At 40.8% G+C, this 18,474-nt stretch overlaps 1 protein-coding gene across 1 annotated transcript in view; it reads right to left on the reverse strand.

The window, feature by feature from the left end:
• Positions 1 to 18,474, reverse strand: part of FKBP4 (FKBP prolyl isomerase 4) — a 121,029-nt gene that overhangs the window by 74,694 nt on the left and 27,861 nt on the right. Inside the window, exons 5-7 of the mRNA XM_053718815.1 lie at positions 14,112 to 14,268; positions 2,352 to 2,442; positions 993 to 1,076 (exon numbers count right to left, since the gene is read on the reverse strand). Of these exons, the coding sequence (XP_053574790.1) occupies positions 993 to 1,076; positions 2,352 to 2,442; positions 14,112 to 14,268 (332 nt within the window). The remainder of the gene's footprint in view (positions 1 to 992; positions 1,077 to 2,351; positions 2,443 to 14,111; positions 14,269 to 18,474) is intronic.

An 18,474-nucleotide genomic window follows, 5' to 3' on the forward strand; every position in this document is an offset into this window, starting at 1 on the left:
CGTGTCATTAGAAAGAAAGATAGATAATGCCTTTACTAGCCATTCCCCAGCTTTGCACAACCAACATGGTTATATTAACAGACTTTATAACCTTTAAACCTCTAAATATTGGTCTGTTTCTAAGTCCCTAAAGACAGCCCCCATGATCACATGCTTTTGCATTTGTTTTTCACAACAGGGAAGCTAGTTCATGTGAGCCATATATATAACATTGTGCTGACGCCCATGGATTCTAACAACACAGCACTAATTGGCTTAAATGCAAGTCAGTACATAAAGTCATGTGGTCAGGAGGCTGTCAGAAGATGCTTAGAAGCAAGGTAATCACAGAGGAAAAAAAAAAAAAAAAAAAAAAAAAAAAAAGAGTATGAATATAACCATATAACCATGTTTTCTGTGCAAAGATTATCTATCTTTTTAAACAATAAAAAATTTGAGTTGACTGTCCGACTGTCCCTTTATAACATTGCTGCAACTAGTGCTTAAAATCATTATTGTAAAACTGCTGCTATGTACTTCTCCTAAGCCGACAGATAGATTAGATCAAGCTGTGGGAAGTCTATCCCACATCTAACTTGTGCACACACTCTCCCTGTTAGTTTTCCACTAAAAATAAAACAATGTTAACGAAAAAAATAACACTATTTCACGATTCATAAAAACTAAGGCCTAGTTTCCATTGCCGTTGTAAACTGTGTGAACTGCTGGTAACATACAACTTCTCCATAGACTTAAATGGAGGTATGTTTTGTTACAACCAGTTTATAACGGCAATAGAAACGAGGCCTACATTTGGCAAAGAACAAAAGGGACTGATGTGTGAAACAGAGAGGGTTATCAAGAGAATATATTGTAGCAGGAGAGCTAACAGGCACACATGGGCGATAATCAGATCCAACTGTTAAGAGTGAAGTAACAAAAAAGGCCAAAAAACTCGCAACCTAAACTGGACTAGCAGAAGTTAAACATGGGGTCTATAGTCAGTGCTGTACCTTAAAAAACTGTGTTCCCCGCTCCTTAACCAGAAGTCCTTGTTCCAGCTTTTCCTCCGTGTTCATTTCCCAAGACTCCTTTGCCTGTGGAGAAAACCAATATCAGAATATAATGACCTACTAGAAAAGGGCCACCCAAACTACACACATGGCCTTCCAAAGATTTTGTGTTCCTCTGCAACAATGAGCAGAACACACAATAGTAATTTGTGAGTCCCATGCCTCTCATTAGGCAACTGAATGTGTAATTATACCGATTTTCAAACCTTTGTGTAGAATACACAATTAAAAACTACATAGGAAATTAGTTTCTATTCATTAACTGATTTTAACTAAAAATGTAATTACATTTTTTATTTTAATTTCAGTAATCATCTACAGCATAAGTGTGGCCCCTGGCTAATAACACAATTAGTGACCAGTCCTCCATACCAAATTTTTGGGCGCCCCTGTGGAAAATCAAAATGGTCACTACAAAGAAATCATTTACATGTATTTACCAAGCCATGCATTTGTTTTCAGCATGTGCATGACTGTTGTAAATGGAACACTACAAGCAACATTACTTGGTAAACTTGCATAACCGGTTACGTGTGGCTATGAAGTATTTATAGCAATTTAAAATTAAAGCAACAGAAGATTATAAAGCCCTAACTGCTTTATTATTATTTATGTCTAATAGGTTAGAGATCTAACTGCACAGCATCTTTTATGGGAAATAATTCACTGCTAGTTGAAGTCAAGAGTGGATTCTGCTAAAAAAATAAAAATAAAATTATTGCAAAAAAAATTAAAAAATTGTAACATTAATTTGTTCCAATACATTAATATTATTGTTTAATTTGTCTAATTTTGACTTAAACACACACTTGAACTGAAGTTCTCAATTTCTATCCACCAAATTGTAACCCCTCCCCACATGTTAGTCAAATGGTGTCATGCCCTAGGTCTAGAGAATGAGTCCAACTGTCACTTCTATATTTCTATATCCTTTTGTACCTGATTACTACTGATACTTTTTTCTTTTTTTTATGCAATGCCATTTATTTTTTGCTTGCGTTTACCTATCTAGGGTGGTTGGTTGACTTTGCATTATTTACCTGCCATCTCCTGTATCCCACCTCTCATATTATTGCTCCTTTTATTTATTTTATCGCACCCTTTAGCTGTAGCAAGAGACATAAAGCAAGGGGGGGGGTTATCAAAAACGAAATAAATACACCGATCTAGTGAAAGATCAGTGATGTTTTTTTTGTCTTCCTATTATGTCCTATAAGAACCAGGATGTGTTTTATTTGCTACAGGGGAAAGAGATGTTACTAAAAGAATGTGCGCAGACCCACACTGGGGTACACCAACCTTTTCAAAGCTTTTAAGTTTGACTTCATATTGCACATCAGCACCAGGAGGGATCTGGAATTTTTCGTTGCCAGCACTTCCAAACCCATATCTGGAGGAAAGAGAATTTGACACATGGTATATTGGAGGAAAGAGTATTTGATACATGGTATATATTTAATGCCCAGATACACTAACTTTCATTTATTGAGCTTTTAAACTGTAAACTTAAATCTAGTATGCACATTGAATACCATGTCATCTGATGTTTGATCATAGAATGTTACTTGCTCAGTTTGTATAACAAGATATAATGCCCTCCACTAATATTGGCAACCTTGTTAAATGTGAGCAAAGAAGGCTGTGAATTATTGTTTAACCTTTTGATCTTTTCTTTAAAAAGTACACAAAAATACTCTGCTCTCATGTATATCAAACAATTGCAAACAACACAGGTTTACCCCCCCCCCCAAAAAAAAAACATTTGTTCAATATATGTGGTACAGTTATTAGCTCCCTTTTAGTCAATACTTTGTGCTACCTCCCTTTGCCAAGATAACAGCTCCGAGTCTTCTCCTATAATCAAAAATGGAGGAATGGGGGGCGGGGGGCAGAGCCAATGGCTGAAGCGTCAGTACGTCTTTTCTTGGAGCTCCTGACACGAAAACGTAATATTAGAGTTTAATTTATGTTTCCCGGCTTCATTTATACATTGAAACATTCAGATTTTCAATATCCCTGCGAACATTTAAAGAACTAAGTTGGGAGCTTCAGAACTACGTAACCAGCCTATGCTCTTCAGTGAAGCTACATAGTGAGCGACCACACAGACTTGAACTCTAATCTCATTGTATACATCTTGAAAAGAAGTTTAGGTCTGAATTGGATTCCCATACCTTGCGTTTGCATGTGAGACAACCCGGAGAAGTATTAAGACAAATCAAAATTACGTTGTGAGGCGGGATCCGCTGTTTTGACTATCAGTAGTTTCTGCAAGCAACCTGAAATATTGGCCCTCTTTGCTGTGCTCAACGATCCATGGAGTTTAGGCTGCAGCATACCCCCCCCCCCCGCGCTCCAGGAAACCACAGTGAGATAATTCTGCTACTACTATTACCCATATTTTTTTTACCCAAACAATCTTAGTGTTGCAAAAGGAACCCAGTCTTATTTGCGATAGTTTACACTAGTAGAAGTACAAGACACTCGCTGTTCCCAGTTCCCCTTGGAAACCATGAATATAATTGAAGCTTGGGAAACAGAGGTGCTGGGTCTTCTTCAGCGACACTTAATGGAACTTGAAAGTCAGCTGTGTCAAGTTGTGGATAAAATAGCTGCCTGCTATGAGGACACAGACCCCTTCGCCCGTAGAATTTGTTACCAGGTTCCTCCTTTGGGCGAGTTTGAGGAGAGTGATCATGGGTCTGAGAGACCTAGTACGAAGATACACCAGATGAAACCTACATTGCAAACCCTTGCTCCTCCAGAGAATAGATAGAAGGGAGCCAATTCAACCAAGTACTTGAAACCAGGGACTTTTGCATCAGCGCTTGAAAAAATGCCCTGCCGATCCTGACCATTTGGTGGAAGCTAGAGGTCTGGGGAAGATTCAATGTTCACTCTATCCTGATCTTATGACTTCATGTCTGCTCTTCATACTGTCTTAGGCTGGAAACAAGCTTCTGACATCAGTAATGCCTCAAGTAAAGTCGACATTGGTTGAATCTAAATATCCCCGAGACAATTCCTCTTCTGGGGCTCTTGTATTTCCCTCCTGATTTTGCTAAAATTCCTAGTATTAGACAGCAGGAGTTAGATATCGTGAAAGTTTCTTACTTGAACAATTTATCTAGCGCTGTACAGTTATTTCCACTTTGTTCTTTTACATAAGTTTCTTCTGTTTTGTCAGCAAAATGTGCTTCTTACTGTTATTGCTTGATACAGTCTTATAATAAAGAGCCCATTCCCCACCTTTTTGGAGAAAATTTATACCATAGGCATGTATGGTGGGACAAGATAATACAAAACTTAAGTTCACATAGGTTTAGAGCCATTTCTGGTAAACTGATCAATCTGAGTCAAGCTATTTCACACTATTTTATATCCAGTATCTTTGATTCATGAGGTAATCTCTAAGCCATTAAGTTGTTATGTTGCACGGAGAAGAGACACACTCCTATTTTATTTTAACACTATATGTATCCTTATGTATATTAAACTAGAAATGCTACCATATGAATTATCAGTAGAGAAAACTGATATTTGATTGGATTTGGAACATATCAATTTAAAATATGCTTTTACTAAAGCTTTTAGCATTTCTTTGGAATACACATTGTCTACCAATTAGGATTGAGATTGCTATGCAATATATGTAGTTCTATGTTTATCATTTGGTAGGACTATTTTATATTATGCCATTGAAGTGTTGTCTATGTCCGGGGCAGCATGATACTATATCACTTCAATAGACTACCAAATTTACCTATATAAGGCATTCCTTTATATATAGTTATTAATAAACATACATTTTACTATGAGTGCATCTACTGTTCAAGTTTATCCAGTTAGTAACTATTGTCCTAGATCATTGGTATAATGATATTTACAACAGTATTACATATTTTACAGTACAGTTGCTTAGGTAAAAATTTACCTTGACAGACTATCCTCTGCACTTTCATGCCTAGTAATATTGTTTCTATTTATATCCTTATCGGTGAAAGATATGCTTTCTGTAAATGACATCTCTCACTATTCACCAATTAGAATGTGCATTATATTTGCTATTTCATTAGAATTTTTCTTTCGCTAATTTCACATAGCCTCATGAGAAAGGTAGAACTCACACAACTATTAGAACTGGTTGGGTCCATGCATCCATATACTGCAAAAATATTCTCAGACACCAAAAATTCAATTAAAATACAAATAAATGTGCTGCAAGGATTCATACGATACGCCTGATGTGCATTTCATCGTTGGGCTTTTTCAAACGCGAAAAAAAAGCCCAATAGTTGTGTGAGTTCTACCTTTATTTAGTTCATTGTTTGGGAGACTACGTCCTCTTTAGTTACTTTAAGGCCTTTGGTGGAACTCACATAATGGGACAACAGTTGCCGATTGTTACATGACTGCACCTCTTATCTTTTCTATTGCTGATTAATTTTTTGTGTTTTTTAATTCTGGTGCTGTTTGGATTCCATCCAATTTGGATTCTTAGAATTTTAAAATATTTATTTTATTTGTATAATAAAAGTTATGTTTTATATTAACCTGTGATATAGTCACCCTACCATGTATCACTTTAAGTGAGCGCTCTTTATGCGCCTCTTGCTCTCTGTTTTTCTTCTCCTATAATGCCTGATGAGGTTGGAGAATACGAATCTCTCCAGATCCTTTAAATTCCGAAGTTGACACTGGTGGACTCTCCTCTTCAGTTCACCTCACAGGTTTTTTATGGGGTTCAAGTCAGGGGACTGGGATGGCCATGGCAGGACCTTGATTTTATGGTCAGTAAACCATCTTCTGTGTTGATTTTGATGTATGTTTAGAATCATTGTCCTGCTGCAAGATCCAACCACGGCCCATTTTAAGCTTTCTGGCAGAGGCAGTCAGGTGTTCATTTAATATCTGTTGATATTTGATAAGAGTCCATGATGCCATGTATCCTAACAAAATGTCCAGGTCTTCTGGCAGAAAAACACAGTCCCAAAACATTAAAGAACTACCACCATATATAACTGTGGGCATGAGGTACCGTACTTTTCCATATGGCTACCTCTCTGTGTGCACCAAACCCACCTCTGATTATTGCCAAAAAGCTCTATTTTGGTAACATCTGACCAAATAACCAAATCCCATTTGAAGTTCCAGTAGTGTCTGACAAACTGAAGATGTTTGAGTTTATTTTTGGATGAGAGTAGAAGCTTTTTTCTTGAAACCCTTAGAAATAACTTGTGGTGATGTAGGTGACAGTTTTGGAAACTTTCTGACCCAAAGACGCAACTAACTTCTGCAATTCTCCAGCTTTGATCCTTGAAGATTTTTTGGCCACTCGAACGATCCTCTTCACAACATGTTGAAACAATATAGACACATGTCCTCTTCTAGTTTGATTCTGTAATGCTCGTGGGATATTTCACTATCAGACCAAACTTGGCCAGTAGTCTTATCCCAGGGTCAAGTGGAATGATAGGAAATATCCCAGGGCAGAGAGAGAGTTTGTAAAATGAGGTTGCAGACAGGGCAGTACTTAGCGGCAACAGGAAGTTAATCCAGCAGTATGGCAGGTCAGGGGTAAACCAATAGAAGGACCCGGAACAGGCAGGAGTCAGCAACAAAAAGATATCCAGCAGTATAACAGTTAAGGGGTAAACCAATAGAATGTTCAGACAGGCCGAGTTCATCAATAGTTAAGCAATCCGGCAATGCAAAGGTTAAGGCAAGCAGAGTAGTCAAAACAGGTAGAGTTCATCAACGGTAAAGCAGTCCAGCAATTCAGGGGTTAAGGCAAGCAGAGTAGTCAAACAGGCAGAGTTCAGCAACAGTAAATCAATACAGCAATTCAGCATACAGATATACAGCACCCAGGAGCACAAGAAGTAACACCTATACTTGGACACATGTGAGAGAGACTGAGGCCTTTACATAGGAAAGACAGGGCAGGCAGTGATGTCATCACTGTGCTGCTGTTACACTGCCGTATCCCTACCAACAGGTGGAGTGCCTGTGTCCATGGTAACAGCCACAACAGAGCAGAAGAGCAGCGTGACAGATTTAGAACATTTGCAGTTGATTGGAACTTCTTAAATTTTGCCCTGATGGTGCAAAACAAAATTTATGCTTACCTGATAAATTTCTTTCTTTCTTGACATGGTGAGTCCATGGATCATCTAATTACTATCGGGAATATCACTCCTGGCCAGCAGGAGGAGGCAAAGAGCACCACAGCAAATATCACCTCCCTTCCCTCCAACCCCAGTCATTCGACCAAAGTAAAAGGAGAGAAAGGAAGCAACAAGGTGCAAAGGTTTTTAATACAACAAAAACCTGTCTTAAAAAATAGGGCGGGCTGTGGAGAAATAAATACATTTATCAGGTAAGCATAAATTTTGGTTCTTTCTAATGACACAGTGAGTCCACGGATCATCTAATTACTATTGGGAATCCATACCCAAACTAGAGGACACAGGGGACCCAAATTGAAGGCACCACTGCTTAAAGAACCTTTCTCCCAAAAGAAGCCTCAGCCGAGGTAAAAGTATAAAATGTATAGAATTTAGAAAAAGTATGTAGAGAGGACCAAGTTGCAGCCTTGCAAATCTGTTCCACATAAGCTTCATTTTTGAATGCCCAGGATGAGGAAACAGCCCTCGTAGAATGAGCCGTGACTCTATCAGGAGGCTGCTGTCCAGCAGTTTCATAGGCCAAACGAATTACACTCTTCAGACACAAAGAAACAGAAGTAGTCGTAGCTTTCTGACCCTTACGTTTCCCAGAGAAAACAACAAACAGAGTCAAAGCCTGACGAAAATCCTTAGTCGCCTGTAAATAGTATTTCAACGCACGCACCACATCTAGGTTGTGCAGCAGACGCTCCTTATGGGAAGAAGGGTTAGGACACAAAGGAGGAACAACAATTTCTTGATTAATGTACCTATCCGAAACCACCTTAGTATGGAACCCTAACTTAGTACGCAGAACTACCTTATCAGAATGAAAAATAAGATAAAGGGAGTCACACTGCAACGCCGATAGTTCTGAGACTTTGTGGGCAGAAGAAATTGCAACAAGAAAAAAATAACTTTCCAAGATAATAACTATATCTAAGGAATGGATAGGCTCAAACGGAGACTGTTGAAGAACAAGGTTAAAGGGACACTGAACACAATGTTTTTTTCTTTCCGGATTCAGATAAAGCATGAAATTTTAAGCAACTTTCTAATTTACTCCTATTATCAAATTTTCTTCATTCTCTTGGTATCTTTATTTGAAATGAAAGAATGTAAGTTTAGATGCCGGCCCATTTTTGGTGAACAACCTGGGTTGTCCTTTCTCATTGGTGGATAAATTCATCGACCAATGAAAAAGTGCTGTCCAGAGTTCTGAATAAAAAAATAAGGTTAGATGCCTTCTTTTTCAAATAAAGATATTAAGAGAACAAAGAAAAATTGATAATAGGAGTAAATTAGAAATTTGCTAAAAATTGCATGCTCTATCTGAATTACGAAAGAAAAAATGTGGGTTCAGTATCCCTTTAAAACTCCAGGGAGGAGTAACAGGTTTGAACACAGGCCTGATTCTGACCAAGGCCTGACAAAAAGATTGCACATCTGGTATACTCGCCAGACTTTTATGCAACAAAATAGACAAGGCAGATATTTGACCCTTCAAAGTACTCTCAGATAAACCCTTCTCCAGACCCTCCTGGAGAAAGGACAAAATTCTAGGAATCCAAACTCTACTCCAAGAGTAGCCTCTGGATTCACATCAATGAAGATATTTATGCCATATCTTATGGTAAATCTTTCTAGTCACAGGCTTACGAGCCTGAATCATGGTCTCAATGACAGACTCAGAAAAACCACGCTTAGATAAAATTAAGCGTTCAATCTCCAAGCAGTCAGCTTCAGAGAAACTAATTTGGGTGAAGGAAGGGCCCGTGAAGTAGAAGGTCCTTCCTCAATGGAAGCCTCCAAGGTGGAAGAGATGACATCTCCACTAGGTCTGCATACCAGATCCTGCGAGGCCACGCCGGTACGATGAGGATCACCGAAGCCCTCTCGTTTGATTCGAGCAATGACCCGAGAAAGGAGAGCGAACGGAGGAAATAGGTATGCTAGACTGAAATTCCAAGGGACCACCAGAGCCTCTATCAGTACAGCCTGAGGATCCCTCGACCCGTACCTCGGGAGCTTGGCATTCTGACGAGATGCCATGAGATCCAGTTCTGGCTGTCCCCATTTGAGAATCAAGCTGGAAAACACTTCCGGATGGAGTTCCCACTCCCCCAGGTGAAAAGTCTGTCTGCTCAGAAAATCTGCTTCCCAATTGTCCACTCCTGGAATGTGGATCGCAGATAGACAGCAGTTGTGGGTCTCCGCCCACTGAATAATCTTGGCTACCTCTATCATGGCCAAGGAACTCAGAGTTCCTCCCTGATGGTTGATGAAAGCCACTGAAGTTATGTTGTCCAACTGGAACCTGATAAACCAGGCTGAAGCTAACTGAGGCCAGGCGAGCATTAAAGATCCCTCAGCTCTAGAATGTTTATGGGGAGAACAGACTCCTCCCGAGTCCATGTCCCCTGAGCCTTTAGAGAGCCCCAGACTGCTCCCCATCCCAGCAGGCTGGCGTCCGTTGTCACAATCACCCAGGTGGGTCTGCAGAAGCAGGTTCCCTGGGAGAGATGTTCCTGAGACAAACACCAAAGAAAAGAATCTCTTGTCGCCTGATCCAGATGTAATCGCGGAGACATATCCGCATAATCCCCGTTCCATTGTCTGAGCATGCATAATTGTAGAGGTCTAAGGTGGAAACGGGCAAATGGAATGATGTCCATGGCAGCTACCATCAGACTGATTACCTCCATACATTGGGCCACTGACTGAAGGATTGTCTGAAATATTTTCATCGATAGGGTATCTATTATGGTTACCAAGAACACTACCCTTGTAGCTGGAATTAATGAACTCTTTCCCAAATTCACCTTCCATCCATGAGAGCGCAGGAAGGATAACAACATCTCCGTGTGAGAGTTCGCTAGTTGAAAGGATGGCGCCTGAACCAGAATGTCGTCCAGATAAGGTGCCACTGCAATGCCCCACAACCGGAGCACCGCCAACAGAAATCCCAGGACTTTTGAAAAAATTCTGGGAGCTGTCGCAAGGCCGAATGGAAGAGCCACAAACTGGAAGCATCTGTCTAGAAATGCGAACCTTAGAAACTTGTGATGATCCCTGTGGATGGGAACATGCAGGTACGCATCCTTTAAACCTACTGTTGTCATGAATTGACCCTCTTGAACCAAGGGAAGAATGAAACGAATAGTTTCCATCTTGAAGGACGGTACTCTGAGGAACTTGTTTAGACTTTTGAGGTCTAGAATTGGTCTGAAAGTTCCCTCTTTTTTGGGAACCACAAACAGATTGGAGTAAAATCCCAGACCCTGTTCCTGCATTGGAACAGGAACTATCATTCCCAGGTCGGAAAGGTCTCGAACACAGTGTAAGAACGCTTCTCTTTATCTGGTCTACAGATAATCTTGAGAGCAGAAACCTGCCCCTGGGAGGAAAGGTCTTTACCTCTAGTTTGTATCCCTGGGACACGATGTCCACCGCCCAGGGTTCCTGAACATCCCAAACCCAAGCCTGAGCAATGAAGGAAAGTCTGCCACCCACAAGATCCGGTCCCAGATCGGGGGCAGACCCTTCATGCTGACTTTGAATCAGTAGCGGGCTTCTTAGATTGCTTTCCCTTGTTCCATGACTGGTTGGACCTCCAGGAAGGCTTGGACTGTTCCTGCTTGTTAGAGGGAGAGGAAGGCTTACCCTTGAAGTTTCAAAAGGAAAAAAAATTACTCTGACATCCCTTCTGCTTATTCCTCTTGTCCTGAGGGAGGAAATGACCCTTACCTCCCGTAATGTCGGAAATAATCTCAGCCAAGCCCGGCCCAAACAAGGTCTTACCCTTGTAGGGAATCGCCAAAAGCTTAGACGACACATCCGCAGACCATGATTTCAACCATAAAGCTCTGTGGGCCAGTACTGCAAAACCAGAAAACTTTGCTCCCAACTTAATAAGCTGTAGGGAAACATCAAGGAATTGGCCAACTTAAGAGCCTTGATCCTATCCTAGATCTCCTCAAGGGGAGTAGCTGTCTGAATAGATTCAGACAATGCATCAAACCAGTAAGCCGCCGCACTGGTGACGGTAGCAATACACACTGCAGGTTGCCATTGTAAACCCTGATGTACATACATCTTTTTTAGTAACCCTTCCAACTTCTTATCCATAGGATCCTTAAAGGAACAGCTATCCTCCATGGGAATAGTGGTTCTCTTAACCAAAGTGGAAATTGCCCCTTCCACCTTGGGGACCATCTGTCAAGACTCCTTGATAGAGTCAGCTATTGGAAACATCTTCTTAAAAATTGGGGATGGAGAAAAAAGGGATACCAGGTCTCTCCCATTCCCGAGCAATAATCTCTGTAGCCTGGTCTGGTACCGGAAAGACCTCCACTGTGGAAGGAACATCAAAGTATTTGTTTAACTTACTTGACTTCTTAGGACTGACCACGACAGTCAGGTCGGAGTCGTCCAGAGTGGCCAAAACCTCCTTAAGTAACAACCGGAGGTGTTCTAGCTTAAACCTGAAGGATACAACTTCAGCAGAAGGAATTACACTGAGTCTTCACCCTCAGATGCTACCCAAGTATCTTCCTCCTCAGACTCCTGGGAGGAAACATTCAGAATAGCCACGACTGTGTCAGAAACCTTACATTTCCTCTTGCGCTTTCCCTGTAGCATGAGAAAAGCAGATATCCTCTGCGGTAACTAATGCGCTATGTGGGTAGCAATGTCATGCAAGGCATCCCCAACTGGAGTTTGAGAGGAAACGCAGGGCACTGCATGTGTGGACGATGTTGTTTGGGACACTTGAGGAGAAAGCTGCAGCATATCTTGGACAGGAGGCCCCTGAACAGCATCCGCCTTAGCTAATGATGGCTCAGATTCTAAAAGTCAATCCCTGTAATGTAAATGTTCTTTCAATACATGAGGGACGAAATGGAATTGGGGGTTCCACATTACAGTCAAAACACAAGCCACATGTAACATTTTGCAGGGCCTCTTGATCCATCTTAACTCAAATTTATAAACAAAATAAACTCAACAGCTTTATTTAAGTTTGAAAATATTAATACCAAAAAAAAAAAAAAAAAAAGTTACTGTCACTTTCAATTTTAAAAGTAAAAATAATTTCTCTTTTATTCCTTGGCTACCGCAAAAACAGCAGTGTACAATAACCCTCAGGCAGCCTCCTCACCTCAGCACTCCTTGCTGCGGTGCCTACCTGTCCCCCTGTGAACCGGATTCCTCAAACTATGATCCGGACTAAAGTCTAGCTGTTCAAAAACGGCTCTGTAAAACTTGTCACTGATTCCTTTAAGCAGAGACGCAGTAACACACTCCAGACTGAACCCGACATGAAAATATCCGGAAAGGCGCACAACACTAATTGCCGCCTCAGAAGCCCGGCCTTCCTATTCGTGGGCGTAACCTAACTAGAAAGAAGCCGGTTGCCATTATTATTAATGCCAGAGCCGTTACTTCCATAGTAAAAACACACTGACTCTGTCCCCCAAGAACCGGAATGAAAACCGGAACAATAACCATATCTGAGCCTTCAGAACTAGAATAAAATAAGTCTGAGCCTCTCTCCAAAAGACTATACGTCCCCAGTGCCTGCACACACAGCCTACTAAAATCCCATTAAGCCCAAATAGGATTGTTAGTGTCCCAAAATAAGGCTTAACTGAAAAAGTGCCACATTCATCAAGAAAATAAAATTAGGCACTTACCTGAAGAACAATCTACCCGGCAGCAGGGCAGCTCACATAGTATGAGAGGTCCTCTACCTCACATGGACCCGTGGGAAAAATAAGAAAGACTGAATAATCCTAGTGAGGCTTTCCGTATAGGGCAGCAACAATTGTTTGGGAGGCGCAGTGAGGATTATACCCCACAAGTTCCCAACTGCTTAAAAGCCACCACTGCTCTACTTTAGAGACTGACATGGGCTACGGCTAAACCCCTGGAGGAAGCAGGACAATCTTGCTCTGCTTCAAAATAATAAAATCTTGATTGAAGAATCTTCTTTCAGACACCTAAATTTTACCACCTCCTTGCTTTTAACGTAGGCAAAGAGAATGACTGGGGTTGGAGGGAAGGGAGGCGATATTTAACAGCTTTGCTGAGGAGCTCTTTGCCTCCTCCTGCTGGCCAGGAGTTATATTCCTGATAGTAATTAGATAATCCGTGGACTCACCGTGTCATTAGAAAGAGAAAAGCATTTTCAATGCTTTTGCTATTTTCTTATAGCCACTTCCGATTTTGTGAAGCTCAACAACCTTTTGCCACACATCACAGCTATATTCCTTGGTCTTACCCATTGTGATAAATGACTAAGGGAATTTGGCCTGTGTGTTACCTCATATTTATACCCCCGTGAAACAGGAAGTCATGGTTGAACAAATCCCTGTTCCTAGTCACCCAGGTATAATATAAATATATATATATATATATATATATATATATATATATATATATATATATATATATATATATATATATATATATATATATATATATATATTTTTTTTTTTTTTTAATGTGAATATACTTCAAATATATTTTTCTCATATGAATTCATGTGTTGTGTTTGCATTTGTTTAATATCAATGAGAGCAATGTATTCTTGTGTATTTTGTTAACAAAAGATCAAAAGGTTAAACAATAAAGGCAACTTTTCACAGCCTTCTTTGCTCATATTTACCAAGGGTGCCAATATTAGTGGACGGCACTGTGCATAGACTGTACTGTTGCATGTATGATCAAAATGCAGATCCTCATAAGACTCAATGTTATGGGGTAATATTCGATCTGCAAACGATTAATGCTGAATTTCTTCCCAGCACTAGCTGCAAAGATTGTAGTGCTCTGAGCGCACTTACAATATCCTGTATTTCTTACTGCTTAGTATTATATAGTACTGACTTACTTCGGCTTCAGATACAGCACTGCTTCTTCACCCTTCTCCATCTGCTGTACAGCTTTCTCTACACCAGGTGGGATCCCAAGGCTTTCTCCTTCTCCTACTTCAAACTGCAAGTCCCTTTCATCAAATACTCGTTCAGCATGTGTACCCCTCAAATACACTGTCAATATATACAAGAACAAAGATATTGTAGAATAGAATAACTGATAGTCCTATGTACATGCTTGTTATTCACATATATATAAGGTTACTACAAATGAGGCTACTTTATGCTACGTTAAACTATATTAGCCATTTTCAACATACATTTCTATATGTGTATTTAACAGAATGGCACAGCATATAAATTTGTTACACGTGGAGCCTAAGTGTGCAACATAGTGGCAGATCAGTTAAAAACATGTACCACTATATTATCCTACAGTAATGTCCCACGCTTATACTAATCTTATCAGGTATGTGGTATTGCCTATAAAACGAACACTGCTAGAAGCTATTTTGTTTGTAAAAAACAACAACATATAAACCAAGGAAGTCATTAATGGGACAGTAAAATAAATATTTATAACTTTCATGATTCAGATACAGCATGCTATTTTAAACATATTTCCAATTCAATTCTATTATCTAATTTGCTTCATGCTTGGTATCCTTTGTTTTAAAAGCTTTCCTTTGTATGCTAAGGAGCAGCAATGCCTTACTGGGAACTAGCTGCTAATTGGTGGAGACATATTGCTCTTGTCATTGGCTCACTAGATGTACTCAGCTAGCTCCCAGTAGTACATTGCTGCTCATGAGCCTATCTAGGTATGCTTTTTAACAAAGGATACCAAAAGAATTAAGTAATTTTGCCAATAGAAGTAAATTGTAAAGTTGTTAGAAAAAACAACAACTATGTTCTGTCTGAATCAAGAAAGAAAAAAGTTAGTTGTATTTTTTGTCATTTGGAACACATTTCAACTTTGTTTTCTTAATGTTGTACAAATGTTTATGCTCACACAGTTAAAGTTAGAACCTTACTGATCCAGAGCAGTTACTCCCTCGGGAGGCTGCTGTCCAGCAGTTTCATAGGCAAAGCAAATGATACTCTTCAGCCACAAAGAAAAAGAAGTAGTCGTAGCTTTCTGTCCATTACGTTAAACAGAAGACTGACAAAAATCATTAGTCGCCTGTAACAAGAATCTTAGTACACATACCACGTCCAGATAGTGTAGAAGCCATTCCTCCTGAAAAGAAGGATTAGGACACAAAGAAAGAACAACAATCTCCTGATTAATGTTCCGGTCTGAAACTACTTTAGGGAGAAACCCTAATTTAGTACGTAAACCCACCTTATCCGATAAAAAAAAATAAGGTAAGGAGACTCATACTGTAATGCCAAGAACTCTGAAAACTCTACGAGCAGATGAAACAGCAACAAGAAACAAAAACTTTCCAAGATAATAACTTAATATCTAAGGAAAACAGCGCCTCAAACGGATCCCCTTGAAGAACTTTAAAAACCAAATAAGACTCCAAGAAGGAGTAACTGGTTCGAATATAGGCCTGATCCAGACCAAACGATTGTACGTCTGGGAGGTCCACCAGACGTTTATGTAACAAAATAGACAAGGCAGATATTTAACCCTTTAGGGAACTTGCCGAAAATCCTTTCTCCAAACTTTCTTGGAGAAAGGATATAATTCTAGGAATCCAAACTCTACTCGAAGAGTAGCCCTTGAATTCACACCAGTATAAATATCTTATGGTAAATTTTCCTAGTCACAGGTTTACGAGCCTGGATCATGATCACAATGACCGATTCTGAAAATCTACGCTTGGATACAATCAAGCGTTCATCTTCAAGTAGTCAGCTACAGAGAAACTAGATTTGGATGAAAGAAGGGTCCTTGAAGTAGAAGGTCCTTCCTCAAAGGAAGTCTCCAAGGTGGAAAAGATGACATGTCCACCAGGACTGCATACCAAATCCTGCGAGGCCACGCCGGTGCAATGAGGATCACCGATGCCCTCTCCTGCTTGATTCGAGCCATGAGTCGATGAAGAAAAGCAAACAGAGGAAATAGGTATGCGAGACTGAAATTCCGACAGCCATTGTGGGTTTCCACCCACTGATCTTGGCTACCTCTGTCATGGCCAACGAACTCCGACTTCCTCCCTGACTGTTGATGTAAGCCATTGAGGTTATATTGTCCGACCGGGCCGAAGCCAACTGAGGCCAGGTCAGGAGAGCATTGAAGATTGCTCTCAATTTCAGAATGTTTATGGGCAGAACAGACTCCGACCGAGTCCATGTTCCCTAGTCTCAGAAGGCTGGCATCTGTTGTCACAATCACCCAGGAAGGTCTGCGGAAGCAGGTTCCCTGGGAGAGATGATCCCGAGACAACCAAAATCTCTTGTCTCCTGCTCCAGCTGCAATCGCGGAGACAGATCCGTATAATCTCCATTCCACTGCCTGAGTATGCTTAAATGCAGAGGTCTGAGATGGAAACGAGTAAATGGGATGATGTCCATTGCCGCTACCATCAGCCCAATTACCTCCATGTACTGAGCCACTGATGGGAAGGAGAGGACTGAAATGCTAGGCAAGAATCAAAAATCTTTGATTTCCTGACATTTGGCAGAAAAAAAATTCTATTATGGTTCCCAAGAAAACTACCCTTGTAGTTGGAATTTTTTCCAAATTCACCTTCCATTCGTGAGACCATAGGAAAGATAACACCATTTCCATGTGTGATCTTGCTTGTTGATGGATGGGAACATGCAGGTATGAATGAGTCCCTTAAATCCACTGTGGTCATAAATTGACCCTCTTGGACCAAAGGAAGAATGGAACGAAAAGCTTCCATCTTGAAGTGCGGCACTCTGAGAAACTTGTTTAAACTCTTGAGATCTAAATTTGGTCTGAAGGTTCCCTCCTCTTTGGGAACCACGAACAGATTGGAATAGAACCCCAGACCCCGTTCATGCATTTGAAATAGGAAGTATCACTCCCAGGTTGGAGAGGTCCCGTACACAGTCTAAGAACGCCTCTCTTCTTATCTGGTCTACAGATAATCCTGAAAGCAGAAACCTGCCCCTGGGAGGAAAGGTCTTGAACTCTAGTTTGTATCCCTGGGACACAATGTCCACCGCCCAGGGATCTTGAACATCTCAAATCCAAGCCTGAGCGAAGAAGAAAAGACTGCCTGCCCCCCACACGATTCGGTCCCAGATTGGGGGCAGGTCCTCATGCTGTCTGACTCAACAGCAGGCTTCTTGGATTGCTTTCCCTTGTTCCAAGACTGATTGGGCCTCCAGGAAGGCTTGGACTGCTCCTGCACGGAGGAGGGAGTGGAAGGATTTCCCTTGAAATGTCGAAAATTACTCAGACGTCCTTTTTATTTATTTCTCTTATCCTGAGGGAGGAATGACCCCTACCTCCCATAATATCAGAAATTATCTCTGTCAAACCAGGCCCAAACAAGGTCTTTTCCCTTGTAAGGAATCGCCAAAGGTTTTAGACTTAGATGACACATCCGCAGACCAAGATTTTAACCATAAAGCTCTGCGGGCCAATTTGGCAAAGCCTGAAATCTTAGCTCCCAGCTTAATAACCTGAAGGGAAGCAACTGTAATAAAGGAGTTGAGCCACTTAAGGGTGATTATCCTATACTGGAATTCTTCGAAGGGAGTGTCTGTCCGAATAGAAGCAGACAACGCATGAAACCAGTATGCTGCCGCACTAGTGATAGTAGCAATACAAACCGCAGGTTACCATTGTAAACCTCGGTGTACGTACATTTTCTTGAGCAACCCCTCTAACTTCTTATCCATAGGATCCTTGAGGAACAACTACCCTCTATGGGAATAGTAGTTCTCTTGGCTAGCGTGGAAATTGCCCATTCCACCCTGGGTACCGTCTGCCAAGACACCTTGATAGAGTCCGCTATGGGTAAACATCTTTTTAAATATAGGAGATGGAGAAAAAGGGATACCCAGTCTCTCCCATTCCTTAGCAATGATCTCAGAAGCTCAATCTGGTACAGGAAAAACCTCCACCATGAAAGGTACATCAAAATATTTGTTTAGCTTACTGGATTTCTTAGGATTAACTACGACTGTGGTGTCGCTGTCGTCCAGAGTAGCTAAAAAACTCCTAAATTAACAGACGGAGGTGATCTAGCTTAAACCTGAAAGATACTACTTCAGTATCAGCACCAGTTAAGCTCTGTTGAGGTGCCTGTCTGCCACCGGATCGAATAATTCACAACTAGTAGGCGTCCGGACTCTTTTAAGACACTTTAGAACAGAATGTGAGGCTTTTCTACTGCATCACATAACGTAGCAGAGAATACTCAAGCAAACATTGTCGCGTCTTAGCTCCGC

This window comes from Bombina bombina, chromosome 6 (assembly GCF_027579735.1).
Source record: "Bombina bombina isolate aBomBom1 chromosome 6, aBomBom1.pri, whole genome shotgun sequence".
Classification (NCBI taxonomy): domain Eukaryota; kingdom Metazoa; phylum Chordata; class Amphibia; order Anura; family Bombinatoridae; genus Bombina; species Bombina bombina.